We start from the raw sequence: 27845 nt of genomic DNA, 5'->3' as shown, positions 1-27845 counted from the left end.
ATAGGGCACTGAATATTGCTTCCTGACTAGGTCAGGCTAAAAGATTAATTTTTGTTTATTTCTCAGTTTATCTTGAAATAACCTTGCTGAGCAAACTGCTCTTTGTTAACTTCAAGTCAAAACATACCAGTAATGATTCTACGTTTTCAGCGTAATTCCCTCTAATCATCCTAGCACACTGCTTGTTTTTATATCTGCTTCACACAATGCCACCAGTAATGAATGTTCTAGAATTGGAACATAATTTTGATTATCTAGCCATTACTTTTGATTTATGGCACACAGAGACAGCTGGGGTTTTATAAGCTCACTCTGCAGTACTGCAGATAACAAATATAATGTAATAATCAAAATTCTGTAATTTGGAACACAGAATGGGTGGGCCCACAGATCAGTATGTCTATATATACCCATACCATATCAACAAATTTTATCTTCAGAAGCAGGAATATAAAGTAATTTCCCAATTGCTACTATTCATTATTCATACCCAGAGCAAAATATGTTGCTTTCAGGATCACTATTTGGGCTCTTTGGGAGGGAGTGAACCACCTGAAGGTGGTTTGATGAAATTACATAAATGCATACTGTACCACCATGAGGTTTATAAATGCATTGGTGCTAAAGAACAAAAAAAAAAGTGTCTCAAAATGAATATATTTTAAGAAATAGTAACAAATATAATCCATTGTGAACAATGCAAAATCTAATTATTTTTTTTTCTGGGTGCAACACAGGAAAATAGGGAGTCTACAAGAATGTTCTCCACTGGGAGGAGAAAAAATAGCCTCTCCAAAGAAGAGGAGGTTGGCCATTTTGTTTTGTTACAGGATATTGATTAAAGTCTGAAAAAAGCAGCAAAAGAAATGGTTACAGAAACTGAAAATGGGGACGTGGAAACAGAAACAAAAGCAGAATCATTCTCTCAGCCTTGCCAAGAGAACTATGTAGAATTTGTTTATGCAAAGCAAAAGGGCTTTAAAACTATGTATTAGATGGGAAATACATCAGGCAACAAGAATAATTCATAAATCAGAGCTCATTCCCTTTGTTAATAAGAGACAAATGGTCCTAAATACTTTCTAAAATTTAGTCTCTCACAGGGTGGGGGGAGGAGAAGAAAGATGGATGCTAATAGAAAATAATGACCATCTTGTCTAGGCAATAACCGACTGTAAAGGCATAAAGAAGAGATGTGTGGGTGCTTGTGAGGTCCAAGATTTGCATTCCAAGGGTCCCACATGGGTGGTTTCTGTGTGCTCAAGGAAAAGGGGCATGAGATCTGTGACTATGCTTAAATCTTCTGAGTGGCAGTAGTTACACACACACACACAAATGCACTCTCTGCAGCCAGAGCTACAAGAAGAGCAGCTCAGAGAGTACATGTCCACCACCTCACCCCGACTTGTTCTTCCCAAAGAGCTCTAAGTGGAGTGTTGCAATTTACATTTTCACCACAGTGTATGTCATTCTGTGACAGAAAAATCAAGAGAGCATACAAATACGAAATCTGACTATAAGTGCCTACTGTATCACTGGCAATCGCTGCATTTTTAGATGTTCTAGAAACCCATATAGGTTTCAGGTGTAAAATACTGCTCAGGACATTAAACTCTGGAAAAGAAGAAAACTCTTCCCAGCTATTGCTATGTTGAGAATATATCTTCAAGTCTACAGCAAAACAACCAAACAACAAAACTAAGACCTTGATCCCTTGAGGCTGCAAACTGAAGAATATGCAGAATCTGATTTGAGATTTGGGACTGTTCAACTGCCTAGGTAAACTGAGAGGGAAAACTGGGAAAGCTCAGTGCTGGAACATAACCCAGCAGGAAAGGCAGCAGCACTGACACTGGTACCTACAGAGAAAGGGTGTCTCCAAGTTCTCTGTTATACCAAAAAAAAAAAAGCTGTTTGGTCAGTACAGATGCGGCAGCTTGGCTGGAGAGTGTCTTACATTGATTAATCAAAGAGCCCCTAACAAATGGGATGCTCTTTCCCTATCCGTTGGATGGAAGGCACCTTGAGTCCCTGTGGGGAGCGCTTAGCCTTTTTTCTTTAGCCATTCTTCTCCACTTCTATTTCCCTTAGCTTTGTTGCTAAGAGGAAAGATTTTCATTATTCCAGTGAGATAAAAGTAAAGGGCAATTATCCTATGCTTTAACAAAATTCCTAGGAAAGAACCTTTTCTACAGAAAGACTAAAAATTAAAGCTTATGTAAATAAATGTAGAGGAAACAAAACAAGTGAGGACATCATACAAAATCTGTATCATCATTGGCTGAAAACTGTGTATAAAATATACCACTGTGAATTAGGTATTAAAGCATTTGAGTGACTTCCCTGATTTTTACTTCAATAGTAAATATTGACTGAGGTAAAAGCAGGGACTTTGCTCTCGCATTTATCAAGGAAAATCTGTGAAAACCATACTACTACTGCTAGCAGGAAGGCTCCTTAGAAAGGTGGGAATAGTTAGATAAATGAAGAATTGGTAGTGGCTTACATGACACATCTTTAATGACTGCAGACAAGTTTGAGAGACCCCTTCCAGGATATGTGTCTCATCATATGTCAGAAGAGTTTTCCCTTGTGTGTTAAGGTGAATGGGACCATGGCAGAGTAGATACCATTGTTCTTCTGAGTAAGGAATCTGTTAAGGTTGAAAAAAAAAATACTACAGAACTCCCGAGGAGCATCCCTCATGTGCCTTTTAGTGACTTCGCTACTTTGGCACCAGAAGAACCACTTGAACTATTTGGAGAGAGTAAGGTAAGTAGACTTTAGACTTTAGACTGTTTTTGGGACGAGTATTAGCATTCTTCAGCAATATTTGGCAATCACAGAGAAAACACAGTAAGCTAGATCCATCCACACATAAAGTCACTGGTATCCATTTAAGATGTTTATTCCCCAAAATCATCCTTCTCCACCCTTACTGAACCTGAAGTTCAGAAGGATATAGGCTATGAAGGACTATCACTGAAAGAAAATACGAATTGTAGAAAGGCTGAGATGTGAAATTTCCTAAGGCCTCATTTATGCCAGTAACTTCCTTGGATTCGGTGTCCACATGGCAGAGATAATATGCACAACTGCCAAATCCCATTTACAAATTAGGCTGTGGAAATTTCCCAGGATAACTGTAGGGTCAAAATTCAGCCATCTTCCTCTCAGTGCAGTCCTCTGCTGGGACTGAAGCATGTACCATGGGTACAAAACCTGGTTGCCCATTTCTAGAATAAAAACCAAACTGAAACTTGATGAAAGAGGATCAGTTCAAATGTCTTTTTTCTTCTTATATAAGCATCTGAGATGCAGAAAAATCATTTGCCTTTTGTTCTGCTCAGCAGACATAATGATGATCCAACACTAGGTCTGAGAACCGTTGCTACAATTTCAAAGCAGCTGCAGACAGAGCTGGAAGATTGTCTGATCAAGATAAAGCTCCTACTGCTGCACGGAAGAGCCAAATGCTCATGAAAGATAACCTCTGCCCACTTTTAACAAAAAAATGTGCTACAGCTCAAACTGTGGAAATCTTTCACAGATCTTTCCCCCTCTGTATTTTTTAAAGTTCATCTAGCTTTTCTAGTTTGTTGCTAGTTGGTTCCAAGTAACAATAATAGAATTTTGCTTAAAATACATAAATTACATAAGAGAGAAAATCAATGTGCTAAAAGCAGCATTTTGCTTGTTTAATATTCATTTACAGTTTAAAACCTGCCCTTTACCAAAATTTTCCTTACTTAACTCTGCATGGTCAGATTTTCATTTTTGTGTCCTGATCTACATCTTTTTTTCCCCTCACTCTGTAAACTGAACATGGAAATAGTTTACAGGTGGTCATTGACAAATTTGACACACTACTGAAGAATCAAGGCTTTGTTACAGCATCAAGGTATGGCTGCAAAGGCTCGAGATAAATGACAACCAGGCAGTGGCTGAAAGACTAAATCCCAATCCAAGGACTGCGACCTCTCCCCTGTTGTCAGGAGCAAGAGGAAGGAAGGAGACATGCCCACAAAAAGTGCAGTGGAGTTACCTCACATGCAGCGTTTAATGCTCCCCAGCTTGGGTTTCAGGATTTACCTCCCAAAGTCACAGTCAAATTATGTAAATTACAGTGTGAGTGCTGAGGAAGCACTGGAGTGGCAGCAGTGAAGAGCATTACCCGGATTAACTCCCTGCCCACCCAGCTGTCCCAGCACAGAAGGCTGCTATGCCAGTCCCAGAGGCTGATCGCCCTCCCACTGCTCCTCTTCTCTCAAGTAAGGAACGGTGATGTTTCTGCTGAGTTTGAGCTTCACACTGTTCACAATCAGGTCCTTAATGACTGAACCCGAGCAGATTGCTGCAAGTGAACAAAGACAGAACCGCTGTACCTACATTTGCTTTGTTTGCAGATAAATCACCACAACAGGTCAGAAACATGTTTAGTAATGACTCATCTCCTAATGGGGCTTTTCGATAGAGCTCCATGACCACGAGTACCTCCTTGACGGACAGGATTTGGTCTGCACTCACGTTAGCAGGGGCTAACTTTACTTCAGCGTAAGAAAGTCCAGGTGGCAGATGACTGCCAAAATCTGCAAATTATTTTATTTATATAACCCACAGCATAATCACACAATCATTAAACTGTCAGTCTAGAAATGAATCAAAAATATTGCAAGTTCTATTATTTAAATAATTCACGTTAAACCAAAGAGCTAACCACCCATGTGGAACTGAAAACTGTGAATTTCCAGAAATCCCAGCGCAGTTACTTCGCTTTTACTGGGGAACTTGCCTTTCAAATTTGTGCCACACTTTCTTCTATATGCAGCTTATTTTCAGTCCAGTGGTAAGTATGAAATGCTAAAGAACTGCACATAACTCCTTACAAAACTCAAACGCATTGTGTGTACTTTTTATTTATTATAGTCAGGGCTGCTCAGGTAGAAGAAAAAAATACCAAACCAAGCACCAGATCCAAAATTAGCATTTTATTCAGAACGTTGGGGTCAGAGGTGTATCATTCATATTCTGGTACACAATACAGAGGCAAAGCTGTTCTCAGAAGTCTCTCCAGTTTGAAAGCTTCTTCTCCCTTCCCTCCCCACCCCCAAAACATACTGTATATTTTCTCGTGCCACCAGTATCAGGCCAACTCCCCTCCCCCGCCCCCCCCCCTTTTTTTGGTACAAATTATGTAAAACTTTTTGTGCTAAGAACTTTTCTCCCTCCCCAAACAAACAAACAAAAAATAATAAAAATAAAAATAAAAAAAATATTGAGTACTCTAACTACAGTTCAACAATTGAATCAATGTCACTTGTTTGCAACCTGTTTTGTAAATACTTTATCCATAACGAAAGATATAAACATGCAAAAACCTGAATCCATAGTCCAAATAATACATACACGTGTTCTGAAGTTTCTGCACTTCTCCACAGACTATGCCAATAAAACATTATGTACACATACCATTTTTTACAGTGAAGTGGGAAAAAAAATACTAGAAATAAAAATAAAATAAAAAAAAAACCAAACCCAAAAGTGTACATGGATTAAGACCAAAATGTGTCTAACATTCTAGCATAAGAAAAAAGAAATCAATTCTGCTACAAACTGGTGATATGAAAACTCCCTTTATTTGCAACCAGCTGCATAAGTTTTAGAATTTTAGTGAAAAAAGTCCCCTAACATCTAAAACTAGAAGTAATGTACATTGTTCCACCTCATGGTCTTCTCTCCCAGATAATAAAATTGTTCCATGAGGATTTTTTTGTTTATTTTTAATCTCCTTATTTTAATAAAAGCAATGCGATGTAACAAATGCATGTTGAAGCATATTGTGTTTCACCTTACTCCTCCCCACCCCAACATATTTTGTCTCTTTAATGCATCATTTTCATAAATCAGTACCATTAAAGCCTTAAACATAAAACTAATTCCGATCTGAAAAAGGTACAAAAAGGCACATAAAATCCCAGTGCTTCTGTACTGTAAAATTCAAGTGTAACTGAGCTCAATATTTTTTTCCAAACAGCATTGGATCACTGATATTCCACGGAGCCCAAATTGGTTTGCAGCCTAAGCCAAAGCCTTCAGCAAGCACTTGTGCTAGTAGACTACAAAGTTAAAGCCTAGCTTCTGTATGCTTTTGGGGAATATCAGTTGAAATGTTTGTACTTGTCCAAAACCAAAGTTCACTTTGAAGTTCAGTCATCACCTCCACCGTACATATCAGCAAGTTTCTTGAAACGTGGGCCCCAGTCATTTAGGTAGTCATAGTCTTGCTCACCACCACTACTTGAGGAGTTAAGAGAGCTCAAGGATCCAGCAGTGGAGCCACTTCCTTCATAATCAAAGACTAAGAGGGAATCATACGGTGGGGCTGTAGGGTCGTTGTCGGCTGCTTTAAGTCCCTGCAAGAAGGAGAGGGAGAAAAGAAGATAAAGTTCTGTATCTGAGATCAAGACAAAACATAACTGGAATATAGCAGTGCAGTCATCTATTAAGCAGCACCTGAGAAAACAAAGTTCTTCCTCTTCTCCTGTTTGGTGCAAAACAGAACTTTTATTTTTGTAACCCCTATTAGAATGACCAGGTTTCCAGCATTGCAGCACCGGACATTCTGAACGTAGCATCAATTACAGCTCTAACAAAACCTTAACAGAGCATCATGGCACTGGGACCAAAGCTAATAAATAAACAAACAGTTTCAGAGCTATACAGCTCACAACCTGCAGCACGGGCAATACGAGAATGGTTAAACACACAGACGAGGAAGGAGAAATAGGTCTGTTTGCAGATTTCCTTTAACAGCCATCTCACATGGCCAATGACATACCCACTGATTTGTCTGGCCTGCAGTCCATCTGCATGTGCCAAAATCCTTATTTAGTTAGTCCTGTAAATTCATGCACCTCTGTAGGCTGCTGTGAGAAAAAGATATGGTATGTTGGCTTAAGCTTTATGTGTTCTCCCATAGCTATCCATGAGATTCCACCTCCTCTTCAGAAAAAACATGCACACAGTGATATCCAAGCTTATAAACATTTTTGTTTCCTTGTTTCAAGGTACTGAAGTTATCAATACAGGAATAGCAGGTCTTCAATAATTTTAAATTTCTAGTCTATAGAAATTAATAACCCAAACTAAAACTAACACAGAGTGAGAGGAAAATCCAGGAAAGAACCACATTTCTTCCAGAGGAAAGCCTCTTCCCTCCCTGTTTTCTTACATAAGTCCAAACCAAAACAACTATATGAGTAACTAATTTTAGAATGTGAGACAATTGCTCTGTGCTTATCCACAGAAGATTTACATATTGACTATAAAAGGCTGCAGTCTGAAGTTAAAAAGCCCTATTATGTTTTGTATTTTTCAGCCTCACAGTTTCTTCCATGGGATTAGCAATTTTTTTCAAGATCTTCCCCTTTGAATAGGATCAACTCTGGCAGTCACTGACATGGGATAATGTATCTTCCAGAATTCTATAAGGCTGTGCTGAGATTTTAAATTGCTCACTATTAATTTTAACCAGTGCTTTTTGTGCCGGTTTTACTTTTAATTTTTAATGTTTATTTATTTAAAGAATGGCTTTATTATACTCCCATTTATTTAAAGGAATGAGTATGCCTCCTTCAAATCATTTAACATATTCTGGTTTTAGAAAAGTCTGTTTTACTCTCAATTGTGTTCAGTCCAAATGTGACATAATGGAACCAGATGTTGATTTTTCTTCTAGAAATATGTATTATAGCTAAACCCATTAATTAAAGCATATGGCATTGATAAGGTAGAAACAAATCCTGGTTCTTTATTGCCTATCTAAAATAATTCAGATGTGTGCAAAATGTACATAAAATAATTTGCAAATCAGTGGTGGAAAGGCTCAGCATATTTATCAAACTAATGACCTCTAATCAAGAACACATTCTGGACTTGAAATGATCATTTCATGTAGTGCAACAACATCAAGCAGGTTATTAATAGCCTGCATTAGAAGCACAATTTTGAATTATCTGATAAGAATAATTGGTGATGCTTGTTATCTCTCTTCTTTGGCGTTTCCCATCCTGATGGCCATAATAAGCACTAAAGATCTGAGATTTCGAAAAGGCACTAGCCAGTGCTGGAAGACTTTCCTTACTGACTTCAAAGCAGCAGACAGTTCTAAGACTTTCTCTCAACTTCTGCTGCTGATGCACAAATTCAACTTTACTTCTTAGGCAGTAAATGGCCTTATGGTGTCTACATCTTTCCTTGAGCCTGCTTGGGGTGACAGACACCCATGCATTTGGAACACAGGTGACAGCGAAGGGGAATAAATAGCACTTGAGGTTAAGGAGTGCTGAGGTATGAATCCCAGGTATCCATGTGTTAAAGTCATTTAGAAAGTCAGTTTGGAAAAGAAATGCTATTTCCCTGCAGTTTTGCCTACTTACAGCCAGCCAACCATGGGATAACAATTTATTAATAAAATCAGTCAACAAAACATTTTCCTACATCGCTGCAGAAATTCTGATACCTATGAGCTATCCATGCCAAGGCAGAAGGCAGCCTCTTTCCATATGCCTTTCCGAAGGAGAAGTTGTAATTTTTGGTTTCAATTTGCTGTTGGCATCAGGATAGCATTTAAAAAAAAAACTGGTTTGAGCTACTGCCTTACAAGATGGTATCTCACTAACAAATTCACTGTTTCAAAGGTTGTCCTAGCGGTGTAATCTGTTGCATTCATAGAATGGACCTATGGGTCACATTTATGGAGGTATTGATTCAACCACACAGCACAAGTCACACTAACATTTGCACTTCTGGTTTAAAAATCCTCAGATTCATAGTGTAATGACTGAGCTTAATGTCTAACTCTTCAAATGACAACCAAGCTTTCTGTTTCTGCTATATTTGTGTGGCAAGTTACAAATTAAAACGAGAAAGAAACACTATGATGTTTTCGCTTTCCCTCTGCTAAGCCTATGCTTTGAACGTACCCAGTCTACTTCTGGGTGTTGCTGTTGGGTTCTACAGCATGTCTGACAGCTCTGGCAGTGGTATCGGCTTACAAAGCTCCCTTTGGTTTCAACACTGCCACCTTTTTTGTTTATTATGCCACTCCTTTCAGTGGGTGGTACCAGCACAAGTGAAAGGCAACAAACGGCTGCCAGGAGTGGCTTCTACTGATTTTGCTGCCATAGTGTTGCCAGCGGTCATCTGAAGAGAGATCTCAGTTTTTGCCAGATGTGTTGAAGAATCTCAGAGCAGCAGAGTTGTTAAGAGTTATTTGGTTTACAGTTTCCTGATCTGAAAACCCAAAGTTTTCACTGTAGAGAGAAGCTCATGTGACAACAGAACTTCTGGGGCATGTTACTGGGACCAGGGGAACCTGCTGGGATAGTGGACTAAGTCACATTTCCTTGCATCTGCTATCCCACCAGTGCACAGCAAGCAGTCGCAGGAGAACCACGGCAACACAAAGGTCAGCTTCAGACCTAGGACAGACTGAGTCACAGTCTCACTTTTTTCCTCTTCCCCTTTTATATAAAGTTGTAGCAACTTTCACTAAGGACGAGATAAGGAGTCGAACGGGGGAACCTACAGTGCAACTTATACTTGCCTTAGTATGTGCAGCATTCTCAATTTCTCTCAAATCAAAGGAAAGCAAACCCTTCAAATCTTGAATTAACATGAAACATCACAAAACCTAATGCTTTTATTTTCATTAATCCTATTACCTAATCAGATTCAGCACACTTTTGATGAGAAGGAAAGGAAGAACAGATCCCTCCGGGGACATACAAAAAAATGGTTTATATCTGGAACCATTTTTTGACTTGACAAGAGAAAACAGAAAACACTGAGGGATTCTATTCTGCATGGAGGTGCACTCTATCAATAGCCATTTACTAAGGATGAATTGAGGGTCCTCCATGTCCTCATGGGACAAGACTTCTAGTTTGTAATTTAAATTTAGTATACCTCAGACTATGTCCTCTATTGATTATAAACATATTCTTAGCCACAAACTCTCCACCACAACATAATTTGTTTGAGATTTCTAGGGACAATATTGGTGGTTCTTGAAAACAGGACTAACAAAGCTACTTTGAACAGGACTAATTTATACTGTCCTGCAAATCCTGACTATTCTAAGTGTTAATTATGCTCCACACTCTGCAGGTTATGCTTTAAAAGGCTCAAAATGGAAAACAAAGTCTACAGAGGATTCTTAATAACACATGACTTATTTCACTGACTTGTTTGTACAGTGGACTGGAAGAAAAGGAGGTTTTTTCCCTTCCCCTCTTAAATTAGAGATTCATCTATCCATTGAAACAGACAAAACAACAAAGTCCCCGAGGTCATTTAGCTTATGCCTGCAAAACATATTTTGACTATAAGATACCTCTGGAACCTTCTTATTTTAGACAGTTCATAGCTCTGTATATATTAACTCAACCAAGTGTTATAAAAACACATGACTTTTTACCATGGTTTTAACTTGTTTTTCAACTGAGAAGTCATTAGACTCTGCAAAATACTCTTACTTATGTACGTCTCATTGAGTTAAGTAGATTTAACACAATGGATGACAGCTAGAAAATAATATACAAGGAAAAATGGAGTACTGCTAAAAGGAAAAAACCAAACCAAAATGACCCACTAGGTCTTTTTCACTTTTTGTTTTATAACTCCGTAATAAAAACAATATGAAAAAACCCCAAACATGCTTTCTTGGCAACAGTAGCTAAACCCACCAGTAACTGAAATCAATGACCTATAGTACTTTTTTTGTCAAAGGCTGGAGTAATTCAGAGGCTAATCTGAACAATGCTGGCTGTGTTTCTGAGGTGCTGGTGAACATTCAACAGACTAAATTAATTCTCGCACACGGACCAACATCCCAAAGGATCATGCCGAGCAGCATCCCTGGGAATAAGGTCAAGTCCTCCAAAAGAGCAGACATGTCCAAAAGTGTTGCATCTTTTCAAACAAAGGGGATAAATACAGACTTTGTTACCAAGGTACTCACAACTCAAAGGCAGCCTCTCCCTGCTCAGCTAGTGACAGGGCTAGTTTTGTGAGTGGTTGAGGTTAGAAATGCCCAAGGAAAAATTACATCTAATAATAATGAAGTTGGATGCAGAGGTATATGAACTTTGCTCTTTCTTATCTTGCTATGTTATTCTTACAGCTCAGTCTATCTTCTGGGTGAACTGGTCTAAGAAACATTTGGTACAGGTTTTATTCAAGATATTTATTCCATTTACTTCAAGTAAAACTGAGAGAAACTTAAAAAATTGTTTGGGTATAATCTTACCAGGACTGCAAGGGGAGATCTCTGAATAGAGTCTGAAACCTGTACAGTCTCAAAGTTTATGCTCTAGATACTGATAATTTTGAAATTTAGCTATAAAGTGAACACTACTGTGAAAGATGTATTTCCTACACACACCCAACAGACATTTTAGAATCCCATTTACCATGGGAAATTTTAACATAAAACACGAATTAAGATGACACTGTATTAGAAAAATAAAATGTCCATTTTGTTCAGACTTCTGGCAAAACAGAGCATGGACAACCTTCGGGTAGCTACTGTCTGCCAGACAGAGGGTTAGGCCCACCAGTAAAGTGATTTGCTGTGAATTGCTAAGAAATTTGCTGTCAATTGCTGTGAAATCCTAAGAAATACCTTATGAAGAAGAGAAGATAAATATATAATGCTTAAAACATAAAAAATACCTCATATAGTTCCTTTCAGTCAGAGGATATAATTAATTCTGAGCTAACTTGTAGACAAGAAAATTGCCATGTTTTCTTTGACTTCATACATATTTCCAAGGTTTATCTTAAAATCAATGACATTAACGATATTATTTTACTGTGTATTAATAGCTGGGAGAAGCTTTCTTTTTTGGTGGATGGCAAGGGGAAGCATAAAGGGAGGTAGTGATATAATACAGTAGACAGCAGGAAGAAAACAGCTCCGTGCTCATCTGTACTGTGATATAAACATATTGGGTTAGATCGTTTCTTCAACTCCATGTGTACACACTGATGCCCCCACCTTCAAGAGCAATAACCTACTGAAAAACAATATTGCCAGAACAGCTTGCTAAGTAATTTAAGAACTGTAGGAGGCTAGACAAACTCTGGTCCCTTTCTGGCTTTCCAGGAGAAACACACCCATTCCTTGCCTTTGCTCTGTAACAGAGCTTGACAGCTGCTTTGATAACAAGGAAAGTCGGGGTTCTGTGCCACTGCCTGCCAGGTGGACAGTCTCTGGTCACAGCTGTGTGAGAACAGGATGGGAATCTCTGATTGTTTGGAAGAAGACGAGGAAGCACAGGGAAGTTTCTGTGTGTACACTGCCTTGATCAACAATGTGGGCCTTTTGCCTTGTTTCTCCACTATTTTACAGAAGCCAGTTTTAACTGTGATATTTAGAAGTGTAATGCATGCAAAAGTATGAAGTCTCTTAAAATACAATGTTGTATAAGAATATTTGGACATTTCCTGCTAGTCAGTTTCCTGTAGGTCTTTTTACAACTGTATTGCTGTACACCATAAAAGCAAAAAAACCAAAATATTCTGCAGCTTTCTAACACAAAAGACTTTAGTATACTAGCTTGATTTTTCTTCAAGGCAAACATGAATAAACAAATTGGCAGAAACAATTCTGCAATACGCTGCAGAATGTGTCCAGGTCTAGTTGCCAAAGAAGATATGAGAAAATTAGAGAAAATAATTAACTACAATTATTCATATAGGGAATATAGTAAAAAATAGTTGTAAATTTCAGGTTAGCATTCTTTTTCTATAACCAGCAAGCACAAGAAACACATTCTATCATAAGTACTGCAACACCAATGATTTAAGACTGACCAGTGACAGAAATAATGAAACAAATATTTGCAGGAGCATTTCTTTCAGAATTGTGAGTAATGTGGTATAGTCTGAATCTTAATTACATTTATCTTTACTAGATTGAAGAATCAAAAATAATGCAAAATCTTTGAAAGCTCTATGACAAGACAAGGAGTATTAAAAGCACTTACATAACATTTAATTTAGTTGCCCTGCTCACTAATCGTATTTCATGGAATTCCTTTGGTCTTATTGAAGGTGCTGAATTTCCACTATTACAGGGATTCAGAGGGTAATGTATGAGGAGAATGAAAATTAACTTCTTCCATGATTAAATTACTGTGAATTAATAAATGAATTTAGACTATACTATAATTCTGTTAGTCTGTTTATTACTTGGAACCCATTGAATAATCCTACTTGGTGATATTGTGGTTGCAGCTGATAACGTTTTATGAATGTAATTAATACAAATGTACAGAAGTTAATTGATATATCTTCTCTTTCTGTTTGAATAAGTTAATTAAATTTGCCTGCACTTTAAAAGAACATATTTACTTCTGTCTAGCAAGACAATTTTAATTGTCTAAGGATGTTTTAAAAAGTTATTATGTTCTAACATAACAGCTACTCATGCAGAGTAGAATAAACAAAATATAAAAGCTTATCAGATCTTAGGAGGAAACTCTTTTTCACTCTTCTACCTCATTAATGAAGTCCCCAATGTCCCCAGGATGAGGAGCAGCTGATCTGACTGGATACTGAGGTTCTGCATGAATTGGCCTTTCATCAAGACGTCTGATTCCAACAGGTTTGATGGCATCTGGTTCCACAGTGTCAGGCTGCTGGAGCTGGCTCAAGTCATAATCCTGCAAAATATGAAACAAAGACAGTACGTTAGCAGAATTTCAAACAGTATCTGTCAGGGGGAAACATGACTAGGAAAAAAGGGAAAACCCAAAGTACCATTTTACCAGAGGTCCTATTTTCAGGATTGTAATGCTTACTGAGAAGAAGTCAGTAACATTGTTATTTGCATACCAACAGGATGTGATCTGATTTATATTCCCTGCATCTACCATTTTCATTCTATTCCATCAGATTTGTAGAGCTTCTCATAAGTTTTCCATTGAGAAGCAAGGATTTGAGTAGTACTATTAAGAGACTAAACACTTTACCTAGTAACAATAATTTACTGCATAGAGCAAAGATGCCAAATCCAACTCTCATTTTTCTAAGCAAATAAATACCATCCATTCTGAGAAAAAGGCAAGCACAGTGCTCTGCAGCATTTTCTAATACCTTCAAAGAATGAATTTAAGACTCCTTGCTGATTTCATGTGGCTTCCATAATACGAAAGCCAAAGGGGGGAAAAATGTCATAAGAAGTACAAAGCTCCTCAGATTTGGCCTTAATTCTAAGCACTTCCTAGAGATTACTCATGAATCTGTTCATTAAGTCCTTGATGCTGCAGTTCCAAACTCTGGCAGACTGAAGAAGTTAGCACAGCACTATGAATTCCAATAAGCAATATGTATGCATGTACGTAAAAAATTTAATTAGATCAATGTTTATGCATTTAAGATACACCATCGTTCTCTTTGCACAGCGTGATGCATTTCAGCACTGTCATTCACCTGACTCTGTGACCTCACTGTTGTCATGTCTAGAAGGTAGTCGTGCTCTAGGATGCCATTCAAGAAGTATCAGTAGGTGGGGGCTCATGCCAACTCCACCATATGCCAGGTAACTGCTTGGATTATTTGTGGGGCAGGGTAAAAAGCATCCTAAATAAACTACTTTATCAATCATCAATATCCATTTCTCAAAAGCGATGTTATGGTAAAAATCTTATTTATAATCACAACTTGCTGGAAGTCATCTGTGCAGACAATTAGATTTTTATTAGTTCCTTATTGAGTTTCTCAAGAAAGGAATGCAAGCTTTTACTTCTGCTGTTACCTCATGGGATGTAGATCCTTTTTCAGAGTTTGATCTACTGCACCCTCAAAACCAGACCTCAACATGAGAAGTCTGTTGATAGCAGTGAGGGTGGTTTGCGAGGAGAACAGTAACTGATTATTAAATCCACTGCACCTTCTAATTTGTTACTTGGGTCCTCAGATGACTGCACACAAATATATAGGCAAGAAAGGTGGAACAGCTCCACCGAGATCTGAGAATGCAGTTTCATATGCTTTAATTAGATTACAAGTTCCTTGGGGCAGAGCTGTAACTCCTACCCTTCGGTACTTCACGTACCAAACAGAATAGTAAGTGATCTCCAGGAAGCGGTATGAGTTGGAGAAAAGTAAACAGAACAGAACTTTTTATCCTTTTTGCTTTTTATTACATAAAATCAAAATAGTTTAGAGACATGCTATCAGAAAACCTTATCAAACAGAGAAGAATGTACTTTTTAGAATTTATAAATATGTAACACGAGTGCTTTTCACACCCACCCAAGACATAAAGGTGGAAAACACCAACAGGGAGAAATGAAAAATACTCTTTTTTTTTCAATTTTAAGCATTTCATTATGGAGGAATTCAAATTGGTATGGTTAAATAACAACGTATTAAAACCTACAGAGTCTCTCTGGTCATTTCAATTCTAGATAGAGAAAATGTTTTTTTTCCACCCATACATAAATGTACACAATTCTTTTACAGGTTAGTGGTCATACAGAAATGCAAAATGAATCAAGTCAGTCAGTCCAGTATCTTCGCACTTAAGGACATCTTTTTGTGTGTATTTACAGTTTGAGACATATCCAGGCTCCAATAGTTAAAAAGACAGCAAAGATTTTCATCCATGAGGTAACAGCAGAATGTGTCCTTATATGGACTCCCACTTTGGTTTTCTTTTCTAGGGTAATTTATGATGTTGCCATTTAGCCTTCTGTCAGAGGAAATTTATTTTGCAGGTCTATTACTGTCCAGGCAGGAAGAGAAGATCCATTGTACTTATTACCTTGGACTCTCAAACCACTCGTATCATTAGAATCAATACTAGCTGTACTTCAGTTGAGTATGGGCAAGTCATCCACCATCTCCCCAAACTGCTTTAGTGCCAGGAAAACACAGCATCATGCAACGACTCCAGCTGTTTCAACATTCTGTCTAAAGCCAACTCTACTCAATTATTGCAAAGTAAAAGAAGTAAAAATGTTCTAAAGTGCCAGGGTATAAGCTGTTAAGGGCTGCTAAAGTTCCATCTCTTCACTCAGTCCCGCTTTCACAGACAGAAGAGTGGGAAAGCTTTTCACATATTACCTAAAGCTCCTGAACAGACTTTAAGGTTAGCCTCAAGCAGAGTTTGTTAAGATAGTTAACTGCAGAATTGACGGTTAAATAGAAAAGTAGCAACATCAGAGAGAGAACAAGACATGCTGGGGTAAGCTGGGACAACCAGCTTGAGCAATATTCTGGGTCATTATTTTTATTGTTAATATCAGGACCACAAGTCAACAGTGTTTTTGGTTTTTGCACCAGTCTTTTTCCATATAACCTGTTCATAATGACAATCTGCTGAGAGACTACTGACGGTAGTTCTTGAGGAACAAGACTTGTCCCTCCACTGGAGGTGCACTTCAGAAAAAGTTGTGAGAATTAATTCATATGGCTGCTAATTTCTGTCCAAGGCATTTATTTACACTGTTTAGGTCTAACTCTGGCAATTCTAGAACAAATAACTCTTTCCCTTCCTTCAGTCGAGACTTCAGCAAATCCAAAGGGTTTGAGTTTTTCTCCACAAACTTAGACTGTTAATGGAAGAGAGAATCTACTTAGTTTTCCCATACTGGAAGGCCACTAAATTTGCTCCAATTTTGCATCTAGAAAAAACTCAGGCCTTTAGATACCAGAAACTTAGACTAATCTGACAGTCCCAGTCTACAGTCAATAGGGAAACAGAAACCTTACATTCTATGACAGGATTCTAAGTGAAGCAAGTTGAACAATCCCCTGTCTTTCCCCTTGTTTTTTAAGGGATCTGTGATCACCAGAGACGCTATAGCTGCCTTTCAGATAACTGGTGGTAAAAGAGATGACATCAATGCTTTATCAATAGAACTCTCTTGATGCAACCATCAGCATTTCTGTCTCTTTGGTTAGCATTTTTGTCATCGCTATTTGTTCTTGCTGAAAAAAACCTCGACATCTGTACTGAAAAGCAACGTCTGGTTGCTCTTAACAAAATAAAATAAAATCAAATCAAGATGTACTGAAAGGACATTTTATCAGAAGTTGCATCTTGCAAAATCAATGACTGTCAAACAAACTCCCCACAAAACCTCAATAATCCCTTCCCCCCCCAAGTTGATTACAACATTGACCTTATTAGCTTCATTTAGTTCCAGACAGCTTTATGCAAAGACTTACAACATTACTAGTTCACACCTTACGTTCCTGAAATGTGAGACCCCTGTGAGACAGAGCTCAATGTCAAAATCAGCTAGCCAAGCCCTGCAAATTAACTACCTTACCAGATGTGTATGCAGAAGTGTCCAAAAGCCCCAAAGTATTTATTTAAGAACATCTACACAGTAGGTCAAAGCAGAGTCCAAGTATCTCTATTTGAATAGAAGAAACATCCAGAATAAAGGAAAAGGCTATTTTATATTCCCCAGTAATCACTGAGAAACAAGATAATGCAACCTTCAAAATCTCCTCCTTAGAACGACTTCCTCTTGGGCAAGGCAGCTTTACTAGAATAGCACTTGAGTAATAATCCCTCATACAGCAGTCATCAGTTACAGCAGAAGAGATTTTTTTAAAATTAAGTCACTTTCTGACTGACAGTTACCAGATCCTACAATCCCTGAAAAAAAAGAGGTGGAAAGGTCAGGAAATAAGAGTTTCTCGGAAAGTTCTAGTTTTATACAGCTTTCATTTTTTTTTCCTCCTGGATTAGCTGTGCTAAATTTGAGGATTTACTTAGGTTCTTTGGAAAAAAACCTAAAGTAAAAATTCTTACAGTAAGCGAACCTGCCTTATAGGAATGTATACTGGAACATTAAAAAGCAGAACTGTAAACAACAGAATGAAACTGCAACTTACTAAAACTATAAAATGCTATGCATAGACAGGATTGACTTTTTTCGAGATAGGAAAACTCTGAAAATATTGTAATATATTATATCTAAATTGAGCTTTCCACTATAACAGCCTAGTACCTGGAATCTGACTGACATTCATTAATGATTTATGAATCTGGTTTCTCTGTTATCTCAGAGCTCTCCATTTATTTCCTGGCTGCTCATGAGACTGTTATACACTTCTAGGGGTGACTTGGGTTTTTACCTTCTATAGAACTAAAGCTTTGGTAGTTATGAACACAGGCCTGGAAATATGAGTAATGTAAGAAAAACACTATACCTGTTTCTCATTTTCAAAGGATGCAGCTTTTGTGAAGAAATATGAAAGTTCAGATCTATCTCCATACAAGAAATGATCAACTCAATTGCCATCAGATCACTTAATTTGATGGTGTCATTCACTGAATACAATCAGCTACAGTGGTTTAATTGCATGTAAAGCAACATGGGCAGAAATCTGCATTTCATCTGCCCCTTCTACAGGATGGTGCCTTAGTATAAACTAATTTTTTTATTTTCCAAAGAGAACAGAGCAAATTATGACTCGAAACACCTATGGATAAAACACATATTCTCCTTTGCCTTTGTGTTCCAAAGACAATTCCTGTCTATTCCACGTGAAATGGGATGTGGAAGCAAGGGAAGAAATATTTTATAGCCGAACATTCCCATTGAGATCTTTTAAAAACAAAGAAAAAGGACGCAAAACCCAATGCTGCTGTATCTTACCATTCTACCCCTAAACTCACCAAACATCACCCTAAACAACTGTTAAGAGATTTGCACTTAAAATATTGCCTGAGTGCTGAAAAATGCTCCAACCCACCCTAAATCTTACATTTGCTGAAAAAATGGGACTTCAAGAAGAACAAAGCACAGAGGACTGACTAAGATGTAGGCTGCAGGTGGGAGGCCAGTTAAAATACTTGCGCCAAGAGCTGCTCTTTATTTGCCACTCGCTTTTAGATTACTTTCTCTCATATTGCTTTTCTTATTTGTTTTTATAATAGATGTATCTGGAGTATTACAAGTTAATAATTTTTAAGATAACCAAGATGCTAATTTATCTTTTTTTAATAATAAAAAAGGTGAAAGTTAAACTCCAGCTGCAGATGAAACACAGTAACAGGCAGAGGTCTTAGATATGATAAAACAAAACAAATTTGTAATGGAATTATGGTAACATGACTTTTCATATGATGAGATAAAGATTCACCAAGGAATGACATCCACAGTAATTCCTCCAGAGGAGCACTATATGAGTTACTCATTCAAAAAAGTAAGGCTACCATCCTGGTAAGCAAACACAATCCCCAAAATAACTACCTTTTAATTATAATATTGTATATTCATAGGATATATCTTAGCAACCATTATTTCATTCGTTACCTTTAAAACTGCTGAACATAAAACATGTTCCATTTTTAATGCAATGCAAAATAATGGATAGAAAGTGAGAGTAAATGATCTGAATAACACTCAGAGAGGGCAGGGAAAAACAAAATATAACCACATGGATTTATAAAGTTTATCTAGTAGGTAAGGACCATTATCATGTATACAGCAGAGGCTATTAACAAGATCAAGCACAGAAGACTAATGTAATCTTAAATTGTAGGCATACAGAAAATTATGACAATAAGGAAAAAACCCAAACCCACACAAGTTCTGAAGGATTACTTAATTTGCTTTTATCTATGACACACAAATGCTGGAACAAAAGCTACCCTTTCTATAAAGAAGCAATTTCTGTTTAGAATTTAGATCCTGCACACATAACAATAAATCATTGTGCTTTTATTTTTAATGCGATTAACACCATGGAAATAAATGCAACTATTTTTCTTCTTTACATAAACATGTAATAAAACATGACAAAAAGCAAGCTATTGACTAACGCCAAATTAAGAAGTGATACAGGAAGGACCATGCAGAATCCCCAGAAAGAAATCTACTTTGAATAAAGTAAAATCATTGCATTGGGAACTCTTGTGCTGAAGAGATTTGAGGGTTAGATTAACATGTATGTTCAAAACAGCTCATCTGCAATACACTTGCTCAGGCAACTTGATTCAACAGGATCACCTGCATGAGGGAGAACTACTAAAACTCAGAAAACATTATAGAAATGAGCTCAAAGGAGAGGAGACAATCATCTTGTGCAATGAGATGTATACAAAAGCAATTAAATGAAAAAAAAATGTATCACAGTTATCAGGCTGACATATGCTGCACATATCCCAGTCAAGCACCCACTGCCTCGATGTAAGTCACACAAATAATGACCTGAGATATGCGATGAAAATGAATTAGTGATGCTTGTGGGCTGTGATGTGCTATGTGCATGAACTGTGCTGCAGACACATGCTAAGTGCTGTAATAGTTGGCCAACAGCATGTTTTGATATCTAGAACTGAGAATGGTGTTGTGAGTTCACTGCACACTGTATCAGGGGACAATTTTCGCCATTTGTACCTCACACCTCCCCATTTGCTAAACAATTACAAGCCCTAGATTATGCATCCATTAATAATCAAGACAGCCATTACCAGTTTCTTAATCTGAACCTAAACTAGGCATATCTGTTTCAGAATATAAAAAAGTATACCATCCCTCACCCCAATGAGTTTAAGATTAATTTTAGAAAAAAGAAAACAAAATTCCAAGGCTTAACAAAAAAACCCAAAACTAACCACAAAATGAACAACATTTCTCCCCACTGCAAACCAGACGCACTGACTTCTGTGGGCTGACTCAAAGCCTCTTATGGCCAACCCCCCTATAGGTCAGGTACCTAAAAAGTAGAAAATAGTAAATAAAATCCTGACAAGAACACAACACCTTCTATCTGGAATAACTCCGCATCCTCTCATTCCTCCCTTATCTCCAACTTCTGCTAGTACAGTGATCTTTCACAAAACCAAGAAAAAGTTTCTGCCTGGAATGACAGGAGTGTTGCACAGCTTTTGGAGCCTGTTTTTCAGCCTGCTTTCTGAGGAACACAAGTTTAGGTGAAAGAAGTACAAAACATTGCCAGTGTTGACAACATTCTTCAGCAGTGAGCAGGCTGACTTCCGTTATGACCCACAGATCAAAAGTTTTCCTGACTTAGAGAATTAAAAGGATTTTTCTGAAATGTTGTGGAGATCACACAACCCTGTGTACATTATGTCAGGCTAGAGGAAGACTGAATCATTCAAGATCCTCCATTTTCTTTACATGCATTCAGTCTGTCAGACCAAACAAAGCAGGCCAAGATGGCATCAGATGGGATTAACAGAAGACCTACACGATGGACTAAACTGCTCTTTTACTACAGATTTCACTTCATGATTCCTTGGAGTTCCTAGCACAGGACTAAAAAAAAAAACCAAACACAAACAAAATCAAACAGGAATTTCATCTTGTTGCTGGAAGTTGCTATGACTCAGAGGAATTAGCTGGAATTTGCACTAATTAGACTTTTTATGAGAGAAATTACTCTGATAGAACATACAAAGAGTTTCAAAGCAACATGCTAAACATGCTTTAGATGTTTCTGGGTCTGCCATGACAGCTAAGGAAACCCAACTGCATAGTTTCAAAATAAATAAATAAAATCTCTTAAATAAATCTATTTCTTCAAGAGAAAAGCCACAAGTTTAAAATTAATTTAGTTCAGGATACAGAGAGTCCTAAGTTCTATCACTTACCTTCAAGCCCTACTAGCCATATATTCAAGTTACCTAAACATTTCGGAAATATGAGGCCACACTGCGAAAATCTTCAGGTATTCATCTAGAAAAGCATGTGATTTTAAAAAATAATTTGCTTTTGCTGGCTATAAATAGAAGTAATGGTAATGATTATGAAAATATCTGAAGCTTTTAAAATGTTGTTGTCAATAAGATTCACATGAAGCTTTGAGCATTCCCCTCTATTTCACTGCATGAGATGCACCCTAAATTGGATGGCTCTGCATTTGAGTCACCTTGTATACTGCCTTCTACTAAAGCTGCTTGTTTAATCAGTCCTGAGGGTTCTGTGAACAGTGCACCATAAAATGTAAGTACTGATACAGAGCATTTTCCTTTGTCATTTGCTGATGACTTCTGGATCCAAGACTGACCATGAAATGAGTTTTCTTGATTTTAATAGAACAATGGCAGATTTGCCCTATGAGGCCTCATTCTGAAAATATATTTTTTATGTTAGTCCCATGCTTTTTTAGAACACTTTAACTTTTACAACTGAATGCTTTTCTTAACTTTGACAAAAATGCAAAGATCTTTATAGCCAACACCCTTTGTCCACCATGTTCTGTACACAGTTTGGTTTATGCAGTATTTTGCTAAGCCACAGTTTGAAAAAAAGAGATTACTACTTGTAGAGAACTTGTTGGGACATTTGTACAGCTTCACATTCCAAGTTCTTAAATCTCATATAAAATGTCTGAGAAACCAAATAAAATCAAAAGAAATATAATCCCTCCCTCTTTCCCCTGGGCAAAGGAGGTGAAGGGGGTCAGGAGGGAACCAGGAAGAAACAAACCTAGGAACTATTATCATAGCACAGGGAGAATTTTGATTTTACAAAATGCCAAATCAAAATAAAGTAAAATAAGCTCCCTGAAAAGCAAGACAGAACTTTTTTACATCATCCACTGTAGACAGAAAAATAACTGCCTACATAAAAAGTCTGTGCTCTCTCTTCAGCCACTCTGGACAGGAACAAATTCCTAGCTTTGAAGCTATTGTAGAATCTACTCCTTTATTGCCCTAGTAGTGGTCTAAAACTCCAGCTACAGAAGTGGTTATAAAAGTTTGTTATGTTTTCAGTGAGCTTTTATTTTCTTTTTCCTGACTTGTTTGTTACATTTGGAGTATGTGTAAAGATGGTTTAGACTCTCAGAGACTGCTTAATGGTTCAGCGTACCTGAACATGGCTGGCAGCAAAGATAATTAAATTGCAATAGTGGCTTTAAAATTTGTCTTAAGAAAGTAAGTAGGGGTTTTGTGGCTAAAAATCATTGAGTCTTTTGTAAAGCCCTTAAACTTCTCTGTGCCTAGGTGCTTTCTCTGCACACAGTGAGAAGAAATGATCCTAATTTCACATTTCTTACTATTTTACTGCTACTCCATCCATTTGCAATTTATCCTTTCATTGTCTGCAGTACCCTCATTCACTGTTGGTGAAAGGTTTCGTTTATGGATGGTTTATATCCTGTTAATCTCCGTGGAATTCACGGAATGTTACCTCCTGCCACACCACCCTAACTACATCTCTCACTAAGACAGCACTTCCATTGGAGAGGAGCACAGTACAAGATGGTCAGAGAACAGATTTCAGAGTCATTTCTATTTTACTCTCATTATAAACTGTTACAATGTTTAAAGTTTCTGATCTGCAGCACAATCTCTCCCAACACTACTCTAGCATTGCCTATGACTTCCCAATGGAATATACTAAGAGAACCTTACTCTGTCCTGAGGGTTGTGTGGACAATAATTAAAAATCAAAACTCCATGACAACTGCTGCACAGATCCTCCAGAGAATTCTGGGTGAACAAGAGCTGGGGATATGTGAACTGAAAAATTAGTTCTCACAGCACTGAGAAGTCTTAATTTAAAAAAAACAAACTTGTAACTCTTTTGTACAATAGCAGATGCACAAACAGGATGAAGTTCTTGTACTCAAACTATCTATGTACAAACAACTGGCATATATGCATAGACTCAAAGGGTTGTTTTCACTTTATTTAACAACACAAGCAATTTTGGAAAAGTGCATAAACTGAGATTTCCTCTGCAAACTGCTTAAAAGGAATATTGTGCAGAAAAGCCAGGAAGTAAGACAGTACTTGAGGAAATGCAGGAAGCATGGAAATTACTAAGGGAAACACAAATTTCAGACAAACAAACAGACGAGCAGAAGGAAACTATAAAAGTCTGTGCCAGTGAAGGGAGAGACTTTTCAGATAACTCAAGTGCCAGATGACTGAGACTGGGGATGTGTGGTAGAATTACACTTAATTTTTCAAGGCTTTTAACTGGAAAATTTCTTAGACTCTATTATATGCACTGTTCTCTTTGTAATTATTACACTTACTTCTACCACTAATAATGTGCATAAATCTACTGTTTGTCATGTTCATAAAGCACTTTATAAAAATTCCTCTGAAGGAAGGAAATCGCACTGCTTGTAAATCCACTAACTTGGAAAGAGAGGGGGAAAGAAGCTATTCTTAGCATATACACATCAGTCCTAGTCCTCTGACATATCAGCAGTGGTTCAACCAGAGGTGACATGAGAGTAAATGCATATGGCACCTGCTTGGAAAGGTATTTGAATAAACACAGATGTGCCCTGACAGCTACTTGAAACCTAAATACTTTCCAAGCTTGAAATCCCAGCGGTGGCCAATCTGTCAATAGCCAACATTACTGTGTATCTAGAAAGGCATTCACCTACCACCAAGAAAGGGTCATATTTGGATTAGATGTTATTAGACACTCTGAGCTGGTGATTCTGTACAGCAGGATCCCACAGAGAGAGCGAAGAAAGTTTACAGACATAAATGAGAGAGGATTTTAACTTTCACTTAAATATAACACCCTTAGCTGGAATCTGGTCTGAATGCTGTAACAGGACAAGATATTGGTTTTACATCCTATCCAAATGGCAAGCAATTGGTGTATCTGGGACTGTAAAAACCCCCAACATAAGAAAGCAGAGTTTTATTTAATGTTTTGAAAACATCACCTATTGCCTTCAGTATTTAATGTAAAAATTAGCTACCTATCATAAAGTGTCAATGGAAACAAAATAGATAATAGAGTGAAGTGCAAATCTATACATAAAACCCACTAATCATTCTTTACCTGATCTTCTTCTCCACCCCCTTCTTCATCGTATTTCAGAATGTTGTCCCTCACATCATCTTCAGGATCAATCAAGAGCTGCTTTGCCTGACGCTCTTTATCACGGCGTTTCATCCATACCACGAACATTAAAACTAAAACTGAAATACAGAAATACAAGAAACAAAACCACATCATGATTCTGAAATAAGGCCATGAACAATTGTACAGATTTAACACCAAGATTGAAATTTAAAAAAAAAAAAAAAAAAAGCCAAGAAAGTTGGATTTGACTGTTTTGGATGAGGTGTGGGATTTTTAAACGAAAAATTTGACAGGAGACAGTTTAAGCAAGAGATGTTTAAACTCAGGCCTCTATAGGCAATTTGACTTGGAATCAATCACATATTCAAGGCTGTAAGTCACAAATCCATTCCACATCTGCAAAATAAACTTGTCAAGAAAAGAATTAAGAAAGACTATGCTTCATAAACCACTAGATTCAGAAAGGAATTTCTCCTTCAGTAAGGCTCTGTTAATTTAATAGTCAACATTTTAAAAGTATTTTGAATCAAGCAAACAATTATACTGTGTGCCAGTGTACAGTCATGGGTTTAGTCAGGTTCAAGTATTATTTTTTTTAAAATTGCTTCTTCCCACAATTTTAAGTGTTCTAGACCAGTGCATAGTATACTATGAACAGGCTAATCCCTTCCTTGTGTTCCATCACAATCAGAAATCACTTAACTATAATGTAGAGGAGAGCTAGCATCTAATTTACTACACCGGACAGACACTTAGTCATGATGTTTAGTCATTCCCCTTATTGAAGGCACTTGATACAAAATAAAATACTAGCACAGCTTTATGCAGTCCTTATAACATACGCATCTTTGTTCCTGCATAGCTGCCTTTCTGTCAGGACTTATGTGAAGGGCTGTGATGTATTACATTCCAAAATCATCCAACAGACTACTTTCATTAAACTGAAGCACAACAGTAGTCACACCAGAGCACCCCTTAAAATCACTGTTACTTGCTGTAGGTGCCATCAAATCACACAATACCAAGCAGCACAAAAGAGGTTAGATGTCTGGGGACTAATGACACCTTCAACTTGGTCACTCACTGACGTAACATTACGCCCATGGGTATAAACAGAAAATCTCTTTCACAGATCCACTGTGGGGCTGTCATGCAAGTGTTAGTTACAGTGTCTCACAGACCCCAAATCCTGTACTAACAGAAAGTTTTCATACTTGTCCAAAACACTGAACCATGCCACAACAATTCCTGGACCTGAGTCTTTAACAACTCCTCTGTCTTTGTCAAGGTACCTGAGATGAAAACATAACCGTACTTGCAAAACAAGAATAAAGGCATTATGATTAAGAAAGGCATCTACTCACTGAGCAAGATGATGATACAAAGCAGAATCGCAATGATGGCACCAGTGCCCAGCCCTGCACCAACAATACGGTCAACGTCAGTGCAGTCCCCATTTAAGTCACACTGGCAAACTTTCACTTTCAGCAAGGAAGTGCTAGATGCATGTGGATTTCCAGAATCTGTAATTACTATGGGAACATCATAGATACCGGCTTCCAGGAACCTGATTCTTAGGGAGAGCTGGGCGTGATCACCTGTGTGTGAAAATAAGGCACTTGTTAAAAAGTATTGTACTGGTCACATGGGTTTAAAATAGTATTGGCAAAAATGGCTCATCTTTGAGCTCTGCCTTAACTTCTTGCTCAAACCACTACATGACACTTGTGTTCACAGTAATCCTGAAGTCTGCTACTCTCTTTTCTTTCTTAAAATTTCTTGTTCTTTGGGGAACTTACACTAAGATGCTTTCCCGTTCTTATTAACAAAGTCAGTGTGTGTTGTGAAATAAAAAGTAAACTGAAGTCAAATACAGGAAGAAATAGTTTTTTAAAAAATTATTAAGATTTCTATAACATTAATTACCACTAATTCGAACAATGGTCCAATTCCTCTTAATACTAGCAGGTGTGTCAGGCAGCTCAAAGGCAAACGGGCCTGCATTTGGATCTATGTCAGGGTCTACAGCAGTGATGTTAATAGCATTAGGTTGTAGTGTTTCACAAGTGGTGGCTTCTTTTGGATGCACTTGGGGGGCATTATCATTGATGTCCAGCAGATATATCTGAAGTGTGCCCGTTCCACTCATCGGGGGTATTCCTTAAAGAAAAGAAAATAGTATGAAACCTGTTTCCATTTGTAAAGTTACTTAAATGAATCTATACCAACACTTTTCAATTCCCATGTACATGTTTACCTAAGTTTTGGGATTCTGTCTTTACAAACCCAATCTAACACTGTCACTGCTCCTGATAACACACTAATTCTTAAGTAGTCTGTTCTCAGAGAAATAGCCCTACTCAGTAAAATTCAGCAAATAACTGCAGATCCACATATCAGGGACTCAATGACTTCACTGACCAGACAGTTAATCTCCAGAGACGGTCCACATCAAAGGCTTCAAAGAAGAAGGTACAAAACTGTCCTCTGGACAAATTTTTTTGTAACTTTGAAGACTTATGATCACCCTTTACCACAAGATTGCTATTTAAATTCTTTATAATACTGACTTTCAGGATGCTACTTCTAGACATTCTTCCTATCCATAACAAACGTGCTTATGCTTCCATAAACCTTGCTTAAGTCATACATTTATGTGAAGATCTGGCACTGAATTTCTTAGTATAATTAATAATGGTTCTCATTCCACCTCCTATAATCTCCCAGTTCCATTTATGTTTTTTCTCCAAAACAGAGCCCAGGTATAGAAGCAGTTGATCTAGCTTCCAGTTCACAAAATTTTACCATTTGTCTCCTCTCCAAAGCAAACAGCCCCAGTGTTCCAGTTTTCCCCTCTAATGTGAGAATGTTCCTAACTGCGCCTGTCCATCTTTCTGCTATCAGCCACGAACAGTACAGCATTCCAGCTGAAATCAAAGGACTCATTTCTGAGCAGTGTCAATTGTCATTAAAAAACTGACAATGAAAAGATACTTTTCC

At 37.6% G+C, this 27845-nt stretch overlaps 1 protein-coding gene across 1 annotated transcript in view; it reads right to left on the bottom strand.

Annotated features, from left to right (window-relative positions):
• Nucleotides 1-4973: 4973 nt before the first annotated feature.
• Nucleotides 4974-27845, bottom strand: part of CDH2 (cadherin 2) — a 118782-nt gene continuing 95910 nt past the window's right edge. Inside the window, exons 12-16 of the mRNA XM_050307280.1 lie at nucleotides 26772-27005; nucleotides 26210-26443; nucleotides 24822-24961; nucleotides 13566-13730; nucleotides 4974-6413 (exon numbers count right to left, since the gene is read on the bottom strand). Of these exons, the coding sequence (XP_050163237.1) occupies nucleotides 6207-6413; nucleotides 13566-13730; nucleotides 24822-24961; nucleotides 26210-26443; nucleotides 26772-27005 (980 nt within the window). The 3' untranslated portion in view covers nucleotides 4974-6206. The remainder of the gene's footprint in view (nucleotides 6414-13565; nucleotides 13731-24821; nucleotides 24962-26209; nucleotides 26444-26771; nucleotides 27006-27845) is intronic.

This window comes from Myiozetetes cayanensis, unplaced genomic scaffold (genome assembly GCF_022539395.1).
Source record: "Myiozetetes cayanensis isolate MyiCay16 unplaced genomic scaffold, myiCay2020 scf1, whole genome shotgun sequence".
Classification (NCBI taxonomy): domain Eukaryota; kingdom Metazoa; phylum Chordata; class Aves; order Passeriformes; family Tyrannidae; genus Myiozetetes; species Myiozetetes cayanensis.
This window is presented reverse-complemented; position numbering and strand designations above follow the sequence as displayed.